The 20,815-nt window shown below is 46.1% G+C and overlaps 1 protein-coding gene across 1 annotated transcript in view; it reads left to right on the plus strand.

The window, feature by feature from the left end:
- The window catches only part of LOC126548109 (lysosomal alpha-mannosidase-like), a 98,962-nt gene that overhangs the window by 44,010 nt on the left and 34,137 nt on the right, over positions 1-20,815 (plus strand). The window contains exons 9-16 of the mRNA XM_050196221.3: positions 625-679; positions 6,445-6,484; positions 6,562-6,631; positions 7,770-7,892; positions 8,110-8,229; positions 11,388-11,514; positions 12,369-12,439; positions 17,049-17,276. Of these exons, the coding sequence (XP_050052178.1) occupies positions 625-679; positions 6,445-6,484; positions 6,562-6,631; positions 7,770-7,892; positions 8,110-8,229; positions 11,388-11,514; positions 12,369-12,439; positions 17,049-17,276 (834 nt within the window). The remainder of the gene's footprint in view (positions 1-624; positions 680-6,444; positions 6,485-6,561; positions 6,632-7,769; positions 7,893-8,109; positions 8,230-11,387; positions 11,515-12,368; positions 12,440-17,048; positions 17,277-20,815) is intronic.

Below are 20,815 nucleotides of genomic sequence, written 5' to 3' on the forward strand. Positions count from 1 at the left end.
AAACGACCCATTGATATTTGAAATCGGTTGCTAGCTCAAACAACTGGGTGTGACAGGGTATTTTTCTGAAAGCCGTGTGGCTTTCAGAAATGGCCGCAATTTACACGAACTATAGTCTTACTTGACGGCATGGACCTTACTTTCCAATTTTTTTTTCGATGAGCGGGAAATGATTCTGCTCCCCCTCCCGCCAGTCTTGTTATACGAGCTCCTGTCTTCGGATGCTTGCAACGTGGCGGCAATGAACGAGTTCGCCATAAAGCTAAATCTCGTGGAGCTGACAACAGACAAGGAGCCGGTACAATATATCAGCGGAGTAGGACATAAAACAATATGCATGAGGTTTCGATAGTGATTTTGATCCCCGAACAAAGAGTAAAAAATAATGAAGTTTGTTTTCCGCGATAACTTTATCAGAAAACGCATTTCCTATCGTTACACAGCACCTTTCGCTGTCATTTTTTCGTCTCCGGCGCGGCAATTTGATACGGTCATTGTATCACGAGAACTAGGGAGTAAAAAAAAAGAAAAGAAAAAAAAACGTCGGCTGACAAGTACCGTGCGTCATCAAATATTGTGCTACCGTCCTCTACCCTCAATGTGCGCGTCTTCTCTTGTTAACAGGTTTGCAAGCAAGTGGCTGTTACAGCAGGACTTCGAGCATCAATACACAGATTCAGTAAGTAATTCGCAATGCTACATGCCTATACTCGATCCAATAGACGTGAACAATATGGGGTGAAACCACTAGGATATCTTAGATACGAGCAGAGTTTTGTATCACTGTGACATTATGAAACAACGTCCTATTTTTTTATTAACTATATTCAAGGAGATGTTTGTCCCTATGAGCGGCACCAGCTACTCTTCTTCTCAAGCAATATAACTGTTCTCAAAATCATGGTCATAACAGACGCAACGAGTCGAAAAAAATATGGTGACATCATTTCAAAGTTCCCGTACACAAAATGTGAATGGTCATGTTGGGTTTATTTCAGTGAGCTTTTGCTGTGGTTATCCAGGTCTCTCAATTCAGGCTTGCCTCTGAAACGTCAAAATAACAGTCATGTGGCTTCATCCTGGCACCGCCTAATAATAGTAACAATACAAATAAACATTGAAGTTTTTATTTGCTCTAGTTCAAGGGAATGACAAGTGCGTGTTGTCTGCGGCGACACTGCTCAAAAGCTGCCGATTTCTCTGCAACGCAACATGATAATCTCTTCACATGTCGATCACTGAACATGATCATTGCAGCGGAACGGAAGATAACGCCCGAGCTTTGCTGCTGAGGTAAGATAATGTGTAGCGAAAGTCTACAACACCATTCACTTCCTGTGAAGTGAGCCAGCAGGGTAGAACTAGGATTGCCAACCATCCCGAATTTAGTGGGACAATCGCGACTTTTGAGCAAATGTCCCGTGTCCTTACTTGACCCAATCGGGACAGCGAAATGTCCCGAATTCTGTGTTCATTCTAGTAGATAACAATAAATAGACCAGGCTTTCTTTTTATAATGCCGGATAGCTTGTTTGCACGTTCTTCTTTTTGTGGACCGGTAATTTCGTTTTTGTCGTATTTCGAGATCTGTTGCACGCCGTAACCGTTCACAGTTCCTCTATTTGTGTTAGTAGCCATGTTAGTCGAGCAGCTATACTGCACCTTTCTTTTCGTAAATAGTGACACGGTAGGGCGAAAAAAATAGTTCGACAATGTTGCATTTACACACCGGCGGTTCCTGGCACTGACGAGGTCGGTCGTCGTCAACTTTACCTACAAATTTCCCTGACTAGTGTCAATCACAGTAACATCTCGTCGAAATTTGGAGCGGACGTTCTCCACCGCATGCGTCAAGTCATATATAACAGCTTCGCCAGGAAATGCCAGCATATTGTGCGAGATTTACTGCTCCAACAGAGTTCTCGCGCATGGAATATTGACATATAGGCTTCACGCAGTAACACGTCTGTGCAACAAAGCATTGCGCTGTATTTTACTGAGAGAGCAGTTAAGAGTTCGGGATGGCGTTTGCTCTAATCTCCGGCCATTTCGTTGCGTCGCGGTGTCTGTCTTTTTGCGTGTTGCATGTATCGTTCAATTGGCCTCGGGTGCAGACACCATATATGCAACCTTTTACTTCAACAGCAGTCAAGAGCTCAGAAAATTGTTTTCTACGCCCTTCCGTACGTTCCGTTCATTTACGCCGCGTCGTGCGTCGTGTCGTGCAATCGAGCCGGCGTCGTTGTCACTGTGTCGTCGTTTTGTCATCGTTGTGCACAGTTTGGGGAGTTTGCACAGGATTTCATCAGTTTTGCCCAGAGTTGGGAAGGCTGGAGGAAGGCGTAAGCGTGTCTGCTGCCGTAGTATAAACGAGTTCAGAGTCGGAATTCATCGGGGCAGCACTGAATTAAGAACGCTGTCGTCGTGGCCGTGTACATACATACTTCAGTGGACGGCACGCCGTTGCGAACTGTTTGTCGTTCGCGGTGACGTGCTTTTATTGACGATGTCCGTGCCGTGCAAAGGAGTGCTGTGTAAAGACGCTGGTTTTGTACCTTCTGACGACGATACAAAGTTTTCCGAGCGTACAACATGCAGGGACGCCGGATCTGGTCAGAGCCTGCATGCCGCTCGCTTGCTGGCACGTCCGTCCCATGTGTATAACATACCGGATCGTCCTATGCGGCAAGTCGGATGGACACGCGTCGTACGTAGGGCGGCACGCGAAATCGTACCGTGTGTAACCGTAGTCTGAACACATCGACACGACAGGGCATCGTTGCGAGGTTGCCGCAGTCTCCAGCGTAGCAAAGAGGTGGCACCGAAGCAGCCGTATCATTTGTTTCTATACGCGGGATACCGACAACAGTGGGTCAACTTCGCTTGCAACGACGGTCGGAATATTTGGACGCCAAGGAAGAGCAGCCAAGGAAGAGCGGTCGGAATATTTGGACGCCAAGGAAGAGCAGCCGAATTCGCCAGCTCCATTTTTTCGGTGGCCAATGCGCACGTTTTATATTTACCGCATGCTTACAGTGTTGTCAATTTCTAGCTCATTCTGTATGCTGGGGCCAAACTAGAAATGGTTGGCTACATCGACTATATGGCAGTGATTCCGACTTGCGCAAATTAAGTCGTCGGCCTCACTTAACGATGAAGACGACCACGATTCTGACGCCGACAACATGGTATAAAACGCTTGCGACTAGCAGACGAATTCTGCAAATGGCCATTCAACTAGCGCACTCCTCGACGGCACCGCATGGCACCAGTTTTCGAGCCTACGAGATCACGTGTCCGGTCACTTGCGAACGCCGGGGTGCGGCGCTCGTTTCTTATGGTTCTGGGCGCGCGTTTCGATGTGACGTTATAATTTATTATAATTATTATTCGTCACCTTGAAGTCTCTGCGATTTCGTTTCGTGATTACCAACCACAGACCAATGCATTAAAACATAAAACTCAAAAACAAAAATTTTGCAGTCAAGATCATTTAACAATATTTAATGAAGTATTTATCATTATCAATGAAGTCTGCCAAATGTCTTCTTTTTGTATGTGTACCGTGCTGTTGCTGTGCTTTTTCTTTCTTCTTTTTTGAAGATGAGCAGTCGCCAACTATCTGAAAGGTCGACGATTCTGCTAAATGTCTAAGCACATTTACCGGCAAAAGGAATATCAGCGGACAGAGCAAAAATGCCAATGGATCACGATTTTACTTACGTATCTTTCACCGTGAGCTGAATACGTCAGCAACTCGACGCAAGCATTTTTGAAGGCCGCGCACCATATGAGCCCCTGATTTCTTTAACAGAAAGCGCGTAGAACTGTGGTCCTTCGGTTATGGAAAACAACACGTTACCGCGCAGGAATGTCTTCTTGAATAAAAGCGTTAGGCGGAAGGGCTCTGAACTTTCCACCAACTTTTCGTTCAGCTTGCGCTTGGACAACGCGCAGCTCACGTGGTATTAGATAAAGGAGAAAAAAAGGCAGAGCTTGCTCAATCTCTCATACAAACAGGCGGGCACGGTAATAGAGCAGCAGCTCCCAGGTTTGATTTATGCGGACGACATTGTGTTGCTTGATAACAGACAAAGTGATGTTCCACGTCTGGCTAATATCAGTGGACAGAAAGGGGACAATTTCGGATTGCAATTTAGCATTAACAAAGCATGTCTTATGATATGCAATGAAAAAAAAGTCAACAGACATTGTCAATACAGGGCCAGGAAATATCCCGGATAAAATAATACAAATACCTTGGTATATGAATAAATGAGGGCAATGCATATATGGAAACACAGGAAAAAACAACCATAGCAAACGGGAACAGAAATACGGCCATAGTGAAACACAGAGCGCTTGGGGATACAATAGGTACGAGGTAACTTGTGGTATATGGAAATGTGTCATGGCTTCAGGACGTACATTTGGAAATGTCATTGTTTGCTTGAAGTCAGAGGCACAATCAGGAGTCGATTGCAACCATAGGTTAGTGGGACGCCTCGCATTGGGCTCTCGGGAAGGCTACATATGAAGCCGCACAGGATTATATGGGCTGGACAAGTTTTGTTAGGGAAACTCAGTGTAAAATTGATATTGAAGAACGACTGAGGAATATAGAGGAAATTAAATGGGTTGCGAGAGTGTTCAAGTATTTGTACAGGAAATATGTTGACTCACAGTGGAGGAAAAGAACTAGGAAGCTTATACCAGCAAGCATGCGACTGGTATAGTAAGCAACATGCAACACGGAACGTTAATCCCAAAGTCAGAGAGGTTGAGACAATCTCCAGGGTGGCGGTAATGAAAAAGAAACCGACTATGAGTAACTACCTAAGAGGTAAAAACGAAATCGTCAAAGAAGTAATTTACGATAATTCAAAGTGAAGCTCTTTACTTTTCGAAGCGAGATCAAGTTGTCTTAGAACGCGTAGTTATAAAGCGAGGTACTACAAGAAAGAAGAAGCATGTGCTTGCAACGGTAAAGCTAGGGAAACGATGGAACATACATACATACATACATACATACATAAATACATACATACATACATACATATATACATACATACATACATACATACATACATACATACATACATACATACATCCATCCATCCATCCGTCCGTCCGTCCGTCCGTCCGTCCGTCCGTCCGTCCGTCCGTCCATCCATCCATCCATCCATCCATCCATCCATCCATCCATCCATCCATCCATCCATCCATCCATCCATCCATCCATCCATCCATCCATCCATCCATCCATCCTGTTTTTTCAACGTTCACTTAAGGTTGTAAATTAAACGAATTATGCACTGCTAAACACGGACGGACCGTCCGTGTTTAGCAGTGCATAATTCCATCCGTCCGTCCGTCCGTCCGTCCGTCCGTCCGTCCGTCCGTCCGTCCGTGTTTAGCAGTGCATAATTCGTTTAATTTACAACCTTAAATGAACGTTGAAAAAACAGTTTGAAGGAAGCAGGGGGTGGGCGGCGGGCACGATGCGTATTCAGAACCATTATAAGTGCGGGGCACCGTAATGACGCTTTGGAATACCTGACGTCGACTTAGCGGTTTCTCTCCACCTCTGTCCCTCTCGTTTCAACATTTGTAAACGCGCTCGTTCAGGACTGATGCGGCACATGCGGCGCGCTCGCGATTCTCTGTCAGTCACGAGCAACCCTGCATCGTCCCTTATTCTTGCTTTAATTGATAAGCGTCACGTTTTAATCAGTGACTAAATCGGTGGATTTCATGTTCAATGAATCTATGAAGCGCATCGTGATGCCACGGGGACGACAATTTAGCAGAAGAGACTGATGCGCAGAAGAATGTGAAGGGAGGTGTTGCGGCGCCATTCTAGGTGAATTCCATCATAAGAGCAGCACTGAGGCCTGCGACAAGGCCATGTTCTCGGTATATACCTCGAAGTGTGACATATTGAAGACAAAAACAATGATAATTAGCAGAGTTGCTACAAACGATTTTTATTATTATTTTTCGAATATTGGGGTCAGTATACTGAAGCATTTGTTGGACATTCTCAGAAATGAAGCATTTGTGTGATATTATGTATTTCCCACACGGTGAACTTTTTTCTGTATGTTTTTATTCATTCACAGTTAAATAAGACAAGTTGTCTTTCTGCTTAGAGATTTTGCTATGCATATTTCTTGCAAGTCTGTATGTAATTTTGATTCCAATCAATTTTCGCGTCCTTGTCTTGATCGCACTACTTGAATTGCGTAGTATTGAGGAGCTCGTCAAGGTACGGCTGTTTCGCCTATTGCTCTCTGTTCACTGGAGCAGAAATAAGTGTTTATTTATTTATGCAATTATCTATTTATTGATTGATCATCTGCATGGTGCTTTGATTTAAAGCAAATAAGTGCTTGGAGTGCCCTTCTCTCCTAACTTATCGTATGTTCATCTCCTCTGACGCAGAGAGGGCAGTTGCTACATTGCAGCACCACGACGCAATCACGTGAGTTGTGGCAGTGTCAATGCGCTGCACGGGTGTTTGTAGCAGTTGGCCTGCAACGAAAGTGTTTCTGCTCGCAGTGGAACCTGCTCGGAAAAGGCGGCCCAGGGTTATTCGAAGCTCATTGGAGACAGCATGTTCCAGTGCGAGGTAACGTCGCTAAGTGAACAGCAATGGGCATCGAGTTTCCTTCCAGAATTACTAGTGGGAAATGTAGCGCTGCAGTCATTAAGTCGCCATGGGCCTGATGGGTAGTGCGTGGATTTTCCTACGCTTCGGCGTGACTTCGTGGCGAAAGCAAACTGAAGCTTATTTGTACTTCTACTGTAACGCGTGTTAATCACACAGCATTTTTTTAGCACGGTTGAGCACCTTACGTCGACAGCTGCTTCGCCCTGTTATACCATTACGACTGCATAAATACTTGCCTCGATAATTGTGAGCATGCGTGTCCCTAGATTCTGCTGACTTCTGTGCTGAGAAAATCACTGGTGGGTGAATATTCTGTGATATTTTGAAGGGTTTATTTGTAAGCTTTTGAAAGCAGCGCGATGGCAGAAATCAGAGAATAAATGAGGCTAATGATTGTCATACAGACGATATTAGGTTAAAATAAGTAAAAATATTCTTCGAAGACAGAGGAACGAAGTTTGGACAAATTCATATACTATACACATCACTCCCACTCTGGATGAAGCGCTGTACCTACGACCCATGTAGACACTAGCGCCAGATTTCTCGCTGGATAGTAATTTTGGTATGAAACTCTGTCAGTATACATTAGCGTGTTGAGCAAACGTTGGCGTAAACGAAGCCTCGGCCTTCAAAATAGCGTAAATGGTTATGATCACTCTTCATAGCCTGCCGTGGCGTGCTAGGTCTCCTGAGAAAACACATATGCAGCACTAAAGTAATTCGTAATACAACAGATAGCCAATAGAAATTCGACTACTGCGCTCAATTAGGCTAATTAGCAGGCGTACCACACGCCTGAGAATACGACGAATCTTTTCGTTATGCTTACGCACGAAATGGGGTTCTCGTGAGCATTTACGAAGATTGGATATAATTTTGCCGTGGGTCGAACAATGAAAAAACGAGATCATATGCGGAGGTACAAGAGCTTCTGTGGCTTTGGCCGTGATTTTCAATACTCTGGAATGGGGTGTAGGATTTATTTTTGCTGTACTGTAGAACGTACTCGCAGATGTGTCTTATTCGTAGACCAGTCATCTGTCGGAGTCAATGCGGTTCGCTGAAGAAACGATGATGCGACTGGTTGCTGCAGAAGGTGATCAGCGACGGAATCGTGAGCCTCCTGTGGCGAAACCCGGACAGCTACGACGAGCCACTGCAGTTCTGCCACAGGCTGAACGAGACCATCTGCTACATCACCGAAAACGAGAAGAAGGTATAATTTGATACCGAAGGCGGCCCAACACTCTTTGACCCAAATTTGACAAACGCGAATAGATTATAAGCGTCTTTGGACAGACGACTACAGACTACAGACTACTAGAGCGATCACATCATTAACTGGTCAAACATACACATATACAACATACACGCGAGAGAGGCTACCAAAAGTCCTGCATTCGAACTTTCATGTACCCTGTTTGTTCTTTCAGTTCCTGGTGATCGCTTACAACCCCATGGGTCAGAGGGTGAAGCACTATGTAAGGCTCCCGGTTCCCTTCAAGGATGGCTACGTGGTTGAGACACGAGATAAAGAGACCGTGCAGTCTCAGGTATGGCAGCGCCACAGTGTTTTGGAGGTATCGGACGCAGGAGGTCCTATGGGAGAGGATGTGCAACGTACGCTTTGCGATAGTCAAATATTATGACTGCCACGTGCTCCTTAGCAACACCACTTCGGGATGCGATTGCATGACAGACAAATCTGATCTTCCTAAAGTGGGGTGCGAATAACGCATTTGAATTACGCATGGGCCACAGACACTCTTGAGGCCGAATGGAAGCTTCGTATGTAACATTTATATTGAAAGCCGACCAACCACCTACTGAAGGATTGAAAAAGGGGCGAGTTGGTACCTATCTATTCTTGGGCAGCGTACGCACAAACGGTCTTCTTTCTCTTGTTTGTTTGTGTGTGCGTTGCCCAAGAATGGATAAACCCGTACTCTTAGCTCCTTCCACACGTTCTCTCTCACCATATCTGTAGGCAAACTTATGGAAAACATAATGCTCTCTCGATTCAAATTGTACTTAGATTCTATTGAATATCTTTATACATTTATAGACTAGTTCTAATACTTCCTCTCTGGCCAAATTTCTCCAAGCTTCATAACGATATCTTTGCAATGCCCAACGCAGTCCAACTTTAAGATATTCCAGCCCTCACTCTAAAAAAGGCCTTCAATCACGTGGCCACGATGCCTTGCTCGACGAGCTAGCTCGCTCATGCTGTGGCTCTAGTCTTTACAACTACATGCTCACCTTTCTCCAGAGCTGAACCTGCTCTCTTCGCTTTGCTGATTCTGTCCTAGCTAATCTTCAATGTGTTACACTGCAAAGCCTCGGTTCTTTCTCCTGTTCTCTTCAAGTTGGCCGTGTGTAAAATACATTGGGCACTTGCCACTCTCAAAGGACGTTCGCTTTACAATCTACGCAGACAACATAAATATGTGGATGCCCGCTGCCTCCCCGGGTCATATGCAAGACACTTTGCAATGTTCCCTCGACCTCACTTTCAAAGCTGCCCAATCTATTGAGTTTGCGTGGTCCCTCGAGAAATCTGAACTCCTCCTTGTCCATCTCATCCGTTGACACCACGCTCCCATCCAAGTTACCTGCGCTGGCATTGCTGTAACGCAGCCGCGTCACATCGGGATCCTTGTTCTCCACATTGCCCTTACAAACGTCCTTGTCCACATTCTAAAGATTTCCCACTGAGTTTCTATAGCTTTCAATGAACTGTTTTCAGAAACTCAATAAAATTTCTGTGTATACTTGTGCCAGGGTGATCGCGACAGTGTTATCGCAATGCGGCGGCCGTTCAGCAAATCTTTCGCCAAATTGAGCAGGTACTGCATATGAGGCGCCGTGTGTCCCCGCTATCGCGGACTGCGGAAAACTGACATGCTCCGCTTTGACGACGCTCTCGTAGCCTCTCGCTTTCACTAGCCCCATACGTTAAGATTTCGGCAAAAAGATCTCATCAGGCTCGATGCTTTCCTTCGTAAGGCTGACGTTCCTGTCAGCACTAGTACAAATCTCTTAATGCTACTGCACGTACCCAGCACCACAGAAGAAATCATCTACATTCACAAACGGAATCAGGAACTCTGTCTCACTCTGACCTCGCAGGGTCGCTTCATTCTTTTTCGTCTCAGCTTTCATGTCCCTGACACCTCTGTCCCTGTTTCTACTTCGCTTCCTACCACCATGCAGGCGCTTCTCACGGTCGCTCCCGCTTCCTCACCACGTGCATCCACAGCCATCACAGATGCCACGCGTACACTGCTACCCGTGCCATAGTATATAGGCACCCTTACCGCACGTATGAGCCAGTACACAGACGCTTTGACTCGACCGTATGCAACTTTTTATTATGAACGTTTCCCAATAACTGACTTTGCCCTGGCGGAGTTCTACGCCGTTGCAATCGACTTCCGCTACCTTACGCGACATTCACGCAATGGGTGAAGACTGCACTGCGCTTCCCTAAAAAGGGCGAGGTGCGAGGCGTCGAGGGCTCCGCTTTGGTGCCCGGAAAGAAAGTGGACAGTATCGGCGCTGAGCATGACAAAATACAGGCAGCTACCCGCTGTAAATATTAACTTACTGTAACAGGGACCGTAATTCTTTATGCTGCAAGCCGGCAACCGTCGAAGGTCCGCCGCCCGCTAGCAAATATATTCAGAGTGAAAGTATGCATGGCGCCGAATTGTCGATGAGCGAGCGACTCCGTATTGCTATATACCGCAGCTGTTATGGATAATCTTCTGGTGAACGGGGAGGCAGCAAGAGGCTATTAGATGACTGAGAAATAGAGTTTCTTCTTTTACAAGAAAAAGCCAGGAAGCTGGCCTGTAGCTTCAAACCTAACGCACAATTTCTAGAACAATTACAAAGGCTTTACTGACTAAGTGTAATAAATAATTGCCCTACTTATTAAAGTGTTGGGGACGGTACACCAACAGTTACACTTTCCAGAGGCATATCGTAAAGTGCACATTACCTTCCCCAGAAAGAGTCAGTGATCTCAAGCCACTGTTAACTTTACACCTAGAGAGAAAACTAGTTTTTTATGCTTCTTGAATATCGAAAGAAAAGAATATGCTATGAAAGAACTGATCTAGTGGCCACTGACAACGCAGCCTTCCCTTGGCGCCTGAAGCGCCAAGGGAAGGCTGCGTTGTCAGCGGCCACTAGATCAGTTCTTTCATAGCATATTCTTTCCAGCATATTTTTTCAGGCTTGAGCTTGAAGCGCCAAGGGAAGGCTACATTGTCAGTGGCCACTAGATCAGTTCTTTCATAGCTCTCGGCATAAAGTTAACAGTGGCTTGAGATCACTGACACTTTCTGGGGACGGTAATGTGCACTTTACGATATGCCTCTGGAAAGTGTAACTGTTGGTGTATCGTGCCCAACACTTTAATAAGTAGGGCAATTCTTTATTATACTTAGTCAGTAAAGCCTTTGTAAGTGTTGTAGAAATGGTGCATTAGGTAGCTGTGTAGAGTATGAGGTCGGTTATTGATTTTTTAACTGTGTAAGAAGGCCGCTGTTCGAAATTCGATTTTCTCGAATGTAACTGCGGCAGCTCGTTTTACTGTTACAGTGACTTAAATGACTATTCACTATACTCGCTTCTTTTCGTGGCAAATCACTTAATGGTATGTACCAATAGGTTTAAGTTATTATCTGTAGTTTTCCCGCAGGTTGTTCCCATGGCGAATACAGTTATGGATCTTCCGCTCAAGAAACACATCGCGATGAACGAGCTCGTGTTTCAAGTGGAGTTGCCGCCACTGGGAGCCACGGCTTACCACGTATCAAGAATACCAGGTACAACATCTGTGCCCTATTATACGTACCAGATGTGCTGGTAAAATTTTAGATAAAAAAAATACAGTGAAGGCTTAAAGTTGAAGAAACCAGCCGTAGGTCGTGTGTGCAACGCACTCACTGGGCGAAGATAGAAGCTTCGTGGAAGCTGAGATGGCTTCTCACATCAAGGCGCACCTGTGGAAACAGGTCTGGGCTTAGAGCTATGCGGTTGCTTTGTGCGCCGAGCATGAGTGACACGGCTACAGAGTTTTTCGCAGAAACGACATTCTGTGATTCATGTTCCTGACCAACAAATACCTAGAGAGTAGGGTGCACACGTGATAAGGATGAAAATTCGTTTTAAGATCGACCTGAAGATATTAAAGCGGATGCCCAGCACAACACGTGGCCACAAATAAGCCGAGCCCTCTATATCCGACCTACATCCGTCTACGTGCGCTGCCCAGTGGAGGTGGTGAAAGGATGTGCGTGTAAGAAGGGCGACTCGATGATGTTATTTTGTTCTCCTCCTGCGCTGTAGAACAAGCGAAGATAAGGCTTCAGACAATGGTAGTCCTTAACAGGAAATTCGACAAAATTGTTCTTTCAGAATGAAACAGGGAATGCCCAGGCTTGTGTTTGAGGGTTTCTCCCAGTGGGTAGATATCCGATTAAGAAAATGGAGCTTGGCTGCACAGCAAGCAAGGTTGCAAGGTTAACGAGTGCGCAGGACAAAAGGGTGCAGCAAGTGTAATGGAGGTATACAGAGGCGGCGCCTCAGCGCATGATGCGGCGTTGTAGTGCTGTTTTTTTTTTCTCGGCGCCGGGCAGCTACGACTGTGCGTTTTAATTTTCTGTATTTTTTTTTCCAGTCGGGAAGCCGGCAAACGAAAACTACGACATATTCAAGATTGACCTGGAGGAATCGTCGATCGAAAACGAGGTATAGCATTAGTGTTACAATATAATAATTCAAGTTAAATGTTCTGAAATCTTATTTTGGTGGCGCGCACTGGTCGTGACTATAGTCGCCATGGCAGACAATGATTATTACCCAGCTATTTCGATTAACAAAGAGCACACTGCGGGTTGAGGAATAAAACTTGCAAATGATAATCAAGGTAAACTATTTCGCATCTATTGTTGGTGAATATTTAGAACCAATGACTGCGTTGGAAATGCTGTGGGTAAAATTAAAAGCATTTTAATATTTTCATTCGGCAGCCGCGTTGACAAAATTTTAAAACCTATCGGGTGCAGACGCTTCGCTATGGGCTCTTGTAGACACCCTTTGGAACGCCAAATGTTTATAAAATTTTTTAATATCAATCAATGAATCAATCAATCAATCAATCAATCAATCAATCAATCAATCAATCAATCAATCAATCAATCAATCAATCAATCAATCAATCAATCAATCAATCAATCAATCAATCAATCAATCAATCAATCAAATGAGGCTTTAAAGTGCTAGAGTATCCCGTCAAACCACCACTCGAGAAAGTTATGACAGAGTAGAGAGAGAGAGAGAGAGAGTTAAACGGGATCGCAAAGGCCGGGAGGTTAACCGGAGTAGTCGGGTTAGCAAGTCTGTGCCCTGAATTAAAAAATTCGTCTCCGAATCTAACCAGTTTCTTGACTACACCGAGATTTGAGCGACTCGGTGACGTTTCCGGCGTTCCCCCTTGCGTGTCGTGTCGATAAAAGGGCTTTAACGCGATGGTGATGATGATTTATTGGCATCCCCTTTGAAACAGGGTGGTGGAAAATAGGCACTAAGCCTGCTTGTGTTAATTATGTATGCCGTACATGTTTTTAATTCTGGCGTTATTGTATACATTTCCTTAACCTTTTTTCTGTTCCTCAAAACTTCTCTAGCTACCATGTACCGCTACTATGCATGTAACGGCTGCGATCGTATCAGTCTCTTCCCTGTTTTTTCTCCACCAATACAGTAAACCTTTCTTGCTTATCTCGACTGTTGAACGGTTGATGCTTGCGTCCACTTTAAATGCAAGTACTTCTGGAAGGTGTACGTTATCTACAGGTCTTACTGGGTGTATGCTTTCGCAATAAAATAGGATGCGCTAAGTGGCCTCCGGATTTTTTGCTGCAGCAGACGCATGCCTCATATTGTTTCGAATATTTTCTCCTGTATGCTTTTGTCCTTAGGCGACCAGCTCGAGCCTAAAATAGCAAGGCGTTGCCCTTTGCGTTACGGTACAAATTTCCCATTCTAATTTCTTTCTTCCCATTCTTTTAAATCTCCATGGTCCTTTTTGTTTCCATTCTTTACATCCAATTGAATGCCTCTCTTACTCTCACTTTCTTTGTGATTACTCCTGGTTGTCTATGTACAGTTTCAGTTACCCTGTACTTGGTTGCCAACTTCCTTGACCCACGACCTTTGGTGTTAATTAAGGTGAAGTTAATTAAGATATAGTTAATTAAGGCACTTGAAGCCACGACTTTGGTGGCAGTCTAACCCACGACCTTTGGTGTTCATTAATGCGAAGTTAATAAAAGCACAGTTAATTAAGACTCTTACCCACGATCTTTCATTTTAGAAAACAAGTAATAGGAAGTAACGACACATTCGAATAAGAATGTCAACTAATATGACTAATGTTTCGTGAGCGCTCAGGCTTTCGCCTACATCCTCTTTAGCCTATGCTAAAGTGACTGTCAACTTTTGTTCCCGTTGTTTGCATCCAATTCACTGTATATATTCCTCTCACTTTCATTTTGATGACTGTTGTCTATTCACACTTTCGATTACCGTGTACTTGGTTGCCAATTTTATTGACCTCTTCCTCCATTCTATGTCCACGCTTTTCATGTACACTTACTTGTGCACTTTAGCCGCCCATGTATTTTCATCCACGTTACCACTGGCTCCTTGGTCGTCCCAGAAGTCATCAACGCAAATCCCCAGCTATGGAACTCCACTTTGGTGTCACCATGCTTCACTGCACACACAGTCATCACTTCCTTTTTTAGAGCGCAGCTCTTTGGCGTCCGTTCCTGGGTTTCGCGTCGTCGTCGGCGTTGTCGTCGGCCTCGTAACCAGCTCCGCCCCCCTTTCATCCCCCCAGCGCTAGCAGCGACCGACTGATACCGCTGGATGCCGCTGACGCCGCTAGAGAGTCAAGATAACGTGACTGCATAGAACACCGTCGCCGCCATGCAGAAAGAGGAGGAAAGGGTCCCCCCCCCCTGTTCTTGTGTGGCGGATAGGGTGCTCTTCAGTTGCCGACGCGCCGGTTATTTCACGTAGGCCCCGGCACGTCGACGAATACGTGACCACCTTCCCACGGCTAGACCTGGTTCTTAGCGCTGCGGAAGCGAGGGTATCTTATTGTTTGTGTCGGCATCGGCGGCGTTGTCCCTGAAACCAACTCCGCAGCTGGGGTTGACTCACTATCGGCGTCAGCGGCATCAGTCAGTCGCTGCTATCTCTTCCCTCCTCCCTTTATCGTGTTGTCCGCTTGCTGCGCGCGCTTCTGCCCCCATCGTTTGCCGCTGGGTGTACACGCCGCCCCCCTCCCCCCTCTTCCTGCGAGTCTCCGGTTGTCAAAGCGCCGGCTCGAACTTAATTCCTTTCTTCGCTCCTCCTCCAATGCAACCCCTGTGCGGTGGCAATCAGAGAGCCAGATCGGTGGCGGCGGATCTGTACATGTGCACCGCCCGAGCCGAAATTGCCGCTGCCGTTCGCCCTGTGCGGTGGCAATCAGAGAGCCAGATCGGTGGCGGCGGATCTGTATATGTGCACCGCCCGAGCCGAAATTGCCGCTGCCGTTCGCCACTGCGAAATTATCTGCCAGTTCTTTCTGAGCCATGAGCGAGACGACCGATGGGACTTTAATGTTGACATAAAGACAAACAGCAATTTCCTAACACTTATGCGGGAGAACATCCCGTTCCTCTCGCTCGTAACGCGTCCCACGGCTGTGACAACCTCGCGAGGCACTTGTATAGATCTCGTCTTTGAGAATCAAGCATTGGTGTACCAAGTCGAACATATATCAGTCTATTTCTCCGACCACAAAGCTTCCTTCATGACTGTCAAGAACTGTTAGTGGAGTCTTTGTTAAAGGAATACGTGTGAAAAATAAAAAAAAAAATTCTGTGATAGCGCATACATGTGTTGCTCGATTTCTTTGCCTCAATCTATCGAAAAGGTGAAACAGCTTATTTGCTGCGCTCAAATTTCGCATTAGGAAGTAACGTAATCGTCCGTAATTTTTTTATTCCTTCTATTCCCCCTTTCCCTCACCCCAATGTATGATAGCAAACCGGACGCTCGTCTGGTTGACCTCCCTGGCTTTCCTCTCTTTGCTCTCTCTCTCTCTCTCTCTCTCTCTCTCTCGTTCCTGAGTCTTTCTTCATAACTGTCTCAATACCTTCAAAACTGCCTCAGTGCGTCGATGTCTTCCTCGCTGTCGAGGTACATTGTCGAGCGGAGGATTGTTCAAGAATGGGGAGGTAATTCTCAGTTTTACTCTTCAGGCGAGAACAGCCTTATGTTTGAGTGACTCAAGGCACTCTAGTCATCATGAAGGGGTTTAAATGCGTTCGGACAAGAAACGGAGGAGTGTTTGCTTAAAGAGTCTGAAAGCTCGCCTGTCCTCCGCAATAAGGCATTATCTGGTCTTGATAGGATCGCATGGACACGAACAGTGGCTACCTTTTGAGGCGTTCAAATGGTTTGCAAGCTCTTAAGCTCGTTTGCGATTCTTTTTAACGACCCACTCGACGGTAATCGTGGGTGGTATCGACGGGAAACTCTCGGGGTGAGAGATATTGGGCATGCTCCGAGAGACAATGGGCGATGTAGCTGGCGGAGGGAGCTGGTGTTTCGACCTTAGCAGAGAGTTTATCATGTGTGGGATCATGAAAATTGTTTACCGGACTGAAAAGCTCTACCAATTTCTATAGCTTGTTGTTTCGTGAACGGCGTGAGTGCTTGACATTCGCGATCGCTTAGTATGGGAGGTTGGTAGGTGTAGTAAGTTGCGTTCGACTGCTGGTGGCACCATTAGATAGTTGACCTCGAGTGAGTACTAGTATAGGCAACCTTAAATATGCGATCCGTGCAATAAAACGGTGACGATCACAAAAGTGGCCCTCTGGTTCTCAGCACAGAGAGTTTCATCATACGTGTCGAAACCAGGCAGTGACAAGGGTCTGCTTGTCGCTTGTGCTTAGGCAAGTTGGTGATTCAAGGAAAAACGAGCACAACATGGAAGACGAGGATAGAGAACGAAACACGCACGTGTACAGTGATTCACAAGAGCGCCTTCAATGAAAATCTTACTCAGAGCATGTACTTTAATAACATTCTGCAATGGTTGCTCTTCGCAGAGTTCTCGGTTATCGGAATTCGGGCACCTGTTAGCGGTAGCAAAGAGCCCTTTGCCAGCAGATTTCACGCACGCTGACACTCCGATCGCGCACAGTTGTGGTTGAGACACGGCTGCGGGTAATTAATGAATGTGGTCACTGCTCAGTACACGAGATGTACACGCTGAAATGTTTGTGGCACACAGAAGTACCGCTTGATCGTGGATGTGACCACCGGCCTGCTGAAGGAGGTCATCATTCTGGAGAGGGGCGAGACGTTGGTGCTTCGCCAGTCGTTCTTTTGCTACGAGGCGCAGAACACTGGCGGCAAAGCGAGCGTCGGCGCCTCGTCCACGTCGGGCGCCTATATCTTCAGTCCAGCCGACGACGAGCCGTACGACCTGGGCACACACGTTACGTACAGAATCATCAAGGTATGTTTTACGTTGCTGCCCCTTCAGTTGGCCCTGCGTTTTAGGGCCAATTCAGGGCCAAACACTCTGCCAAACGCAGCGTGTTTCATCGCATGTATCGAACATATCATCCATGATAGAAAAATCGGAGGACACCTAAGCATTTTTTATGAGTTTTGAACGTGATAGTATTACTGTCCAACTGAACACCGTTGAGCGGTCCTTCGAGTTTTACGTTGCGAGGAATGTACCAGAGCGGTACGTGCTGCCCGAGCCAGCACGCAACAGCAGCCTGCGGTGCCAACGCCGCATGCCACCGAGGTCCTGCGAGGAAGCAGCAGCGGCCACCAAGGTCGGCAGGCGCGCGCGGCAGCTAAGCCCAGTGGGGGTGAGAGAGAGAGAGATACTGACCTCGCGCCTGCTTCCGAGAGCGAGGGTGTCGTGGCGTCGCGGCGATGCCCTCTCCCCTCACGCAACACCTGGCGCGTTAAGGAAGCAGCAACTGTTTCCTTTTTCCCACTCTGCTGTTGAGACGAGCTCGTGACGTGGCGTCGCAGCCAATGGCAATGCGAATATAGGTGCCGTTTCACTGCTACAGACGACACACGCCGGATTTTTCGCTCAATAGGCCATTTAACGCTTTCGTATCAATAATCTCTCAGGGTCATATGAGACAACGGCTCCGTCTATAAAATTATCAAAGACGGGAAGATATTTCGCGTTTATCCGGTTGGCCACCGCGGCAGCCCAGTGGCATCAACCAGCTGAGCTCGGAATCACTGGTTCAATCACCGGCCGCTCATTTCCACGGAGGGGAAACACAAAATGCCCATACACTTAGATTTAGGTGCACCTTAAAGAACTGCCTGTGGTATAAATTAATCCGGAGTGCCTCACTATAGCGTGGCTCATTATTAGATCGTGGTTGTGACATGTAAAATCCCAGAATGTAACCTTTTTTATTCAGTTTTGCTTTCCGATTCAGTACTCCACGTTAGAGAACGCGTGCTCCTTTTGTTGACTCGGCTGTTTCAGCATGAGATCGCATATCTCGCAGGTTGATTGATTTGAAGTGATTTGCTTCATACCAACCAAGCAGACGTGCCACCTCTCACCGAAATTGCAAAGAGAACTCGCCTGCTAACGAGTCAAACCACAAAAAGCTGATACTTGTCGACCAGTGGAATTCGTCGCTTGTTTGGGTACTAAATGAGTGCTTGACATTCACGATCGCTTCGTATGGGAGGTTGGTAGGTGCAGTAAGTTGTGTTCGACTGCTGGTGGCACCATAAGATAGTTGACTCCGAGTGAGTACTAGTAGGCAACCTTAAATATGGTATCATGACACAGGCGGAGAAGCTGAATGAAGTGCGTACACCAGGAAAGTAGAGCTGCGCCTGTTGAACTCCTCTCTAGAATCTGCAGATGTGAATCGAAACTTGCTTTTCCAAACACAAGTGGAATGCACTTACTTATCAGCATATAAAATGTGTTTCTTGAGCGTAAAATCAATCAATCAATCAATCAATCAATCAATCAATCAATCAATCAATCAATCAATCAATCAATCAATCAATCAATCAATCAATCAATCAATCAATCAATCAATCAATCAATCAATCAATCAATCAACAGCGTACGGTTGAAAAAGACAGCGACGCGCTTCATTATAGAACCAAAATACCACGGCCACGTATAAGCATGATGTTGGCGCCGCGGAGGGGAGATGTTCTCGTGTCGTGGTATCAGAAAATGCAGCCAACAGATGGTTTTTGTAAAGAGTATGGGGCTTATAGCACAAGAGCGGCACATATTTAGCCCAGAACTGGCGCCCGTTTGTATTAATAAGGCGTGAGAACTATAACTGAACTCATAGCATGCATGAACTGGCCGAGGACAAAATATTATCTACTGCAATTATTAGTTCCATCTCATCATTGAGCAGGGTCAATGGTACAGAATGTGTTCGGTGGTTTTATTGTTACCACAGCAGTCCCAGGCAGCCCTGTCGGCTATTCTGATGCGCTAAGCAAATGATTTCGCAATTGCTACACCAAGAAATCGCCAAAGAACACTTGTCTCGTACCGTGATCGCCCTGTTGGGAGGCGGGGTCGAATAGAAGAGTCCAGGCGATGCAGGTGGGTATTCTATGTGCTGGAAACTTGGCCTGTTCCACATGGAGCGTGTGGCATCACGGGCGAACATGCGAAGATTTGTTGCTGCATCTGTTCATGGTAAAGGGATGGGTTCCTGCAGGTCATAATCATGAGTACACCGAGCAACATCACCGGCGTTATCCTTGATCGGTGAAATGATGGAAAAGCTCTCAAATTTCAAGCATTAATCAGTCGTGTGGTCCACGCTGTAAGGTCGTTAGCATACACAGTAGTGTTGCCTTAGAATCACTGAAGGCGCTCCATGTTAGAGGCCCTTTTTGACGAATCACACCAAGTGCGCTACGAAAAAAAGCAAGTTTCGCCGCAGACGACGCTTTCCGTTGAGGAGCCCTAAATTTTAAGGTGACGGCTTTTGCCGGAGAGATAAGATATCTCACAGACTCACCTACTGTGGTCGAACGGTCAGTGTAAATGCGAATATGGTCTTTGTATGTCTCGTATAGCAAAAGTAAAGATACTATATACCGTATTTATTCGAGTATCATCATCATGATCAGCCTCTTTTTACGTCCACTGCAGGACGAAGGCCTCTCCCTGCGATCTCCAAGTAGCCCTGTCTTGCGCTAGCTGATTCCAACGCGCCTGCAAATGTCCTAATTTCACCATCCCACTTAGTTTTCTTCCGTCCTCGACTGCGCTTCCCTTCTCTTGGCACCCATTCTGCAACACTAATGGTCCACCGGTTATTTACAATACGAATTACATGGTCTGCCCAGCTTCACTTTGTTTTTATTAATGTCAACTAGACTATCGGCTATCCCCGTTTACTCTCTGATCCACACCGCTATCCTCCCGCTTCTTAACGTTATACCTAACATTTTTCGTTCCATCGCTTTTTGCGTGGTCCTTAACTTGTTCCTGAGCTTCTTTGTTAACGTCCAAGTTTCTACCTTATATGTTAGCAGCGGTAGAATACAATGATTGTCGAATATAAGTCGACCTTTTTTCTCAAGAATGATTTCCACCTATATTCGCGAGCAAAGCTGGCACAAGTATATATGCCGAGCTAACGGAATCTATCCCCAAGCGTCTAATCCGTAGGGGGCTGTCGCGATAAGCGGATATCGCCTGACAGAAAGAGGGACAAGGTCGGTGTTCTAGCAGCGAGGAGAGATGGTGGGAAGAGGCGAGGGCAAGGTGACTGGTGTGTACTTTGAGCGCTTCCGCAACAATGTGAGTCGTCACTAGGCAGTTGAGAACAATCGCCACATTTATCGAAGGAAAAATTGTCATCCGACCTAGTGTAGCGCGAAGCTAGAAAGAAAACCCAAACGGATTTCTCAGACAGAAAGCTTCGCAGTTCAAGAAAAAATCGTCCTTACCCGTGGATACACCCGAAACCAACGCCTCCCTAGGGCGATCGCTACACCATCTGAGCTAAT

The sequence above is a fragment of the Dermacentor andersoni genome, chromosome 1, assembly GCF_023375885.2.
Source record: "Dermacentor andersoni chromosome 1, qqDerAnde1_hic_scaffold, whole genome shotgun sequence".
NCBI lineage: Eukaryota > Metazoa > Arthropoda > Arachnida > Ixodida > Ixodidae > Dermacentor > Dermacentor andersoni.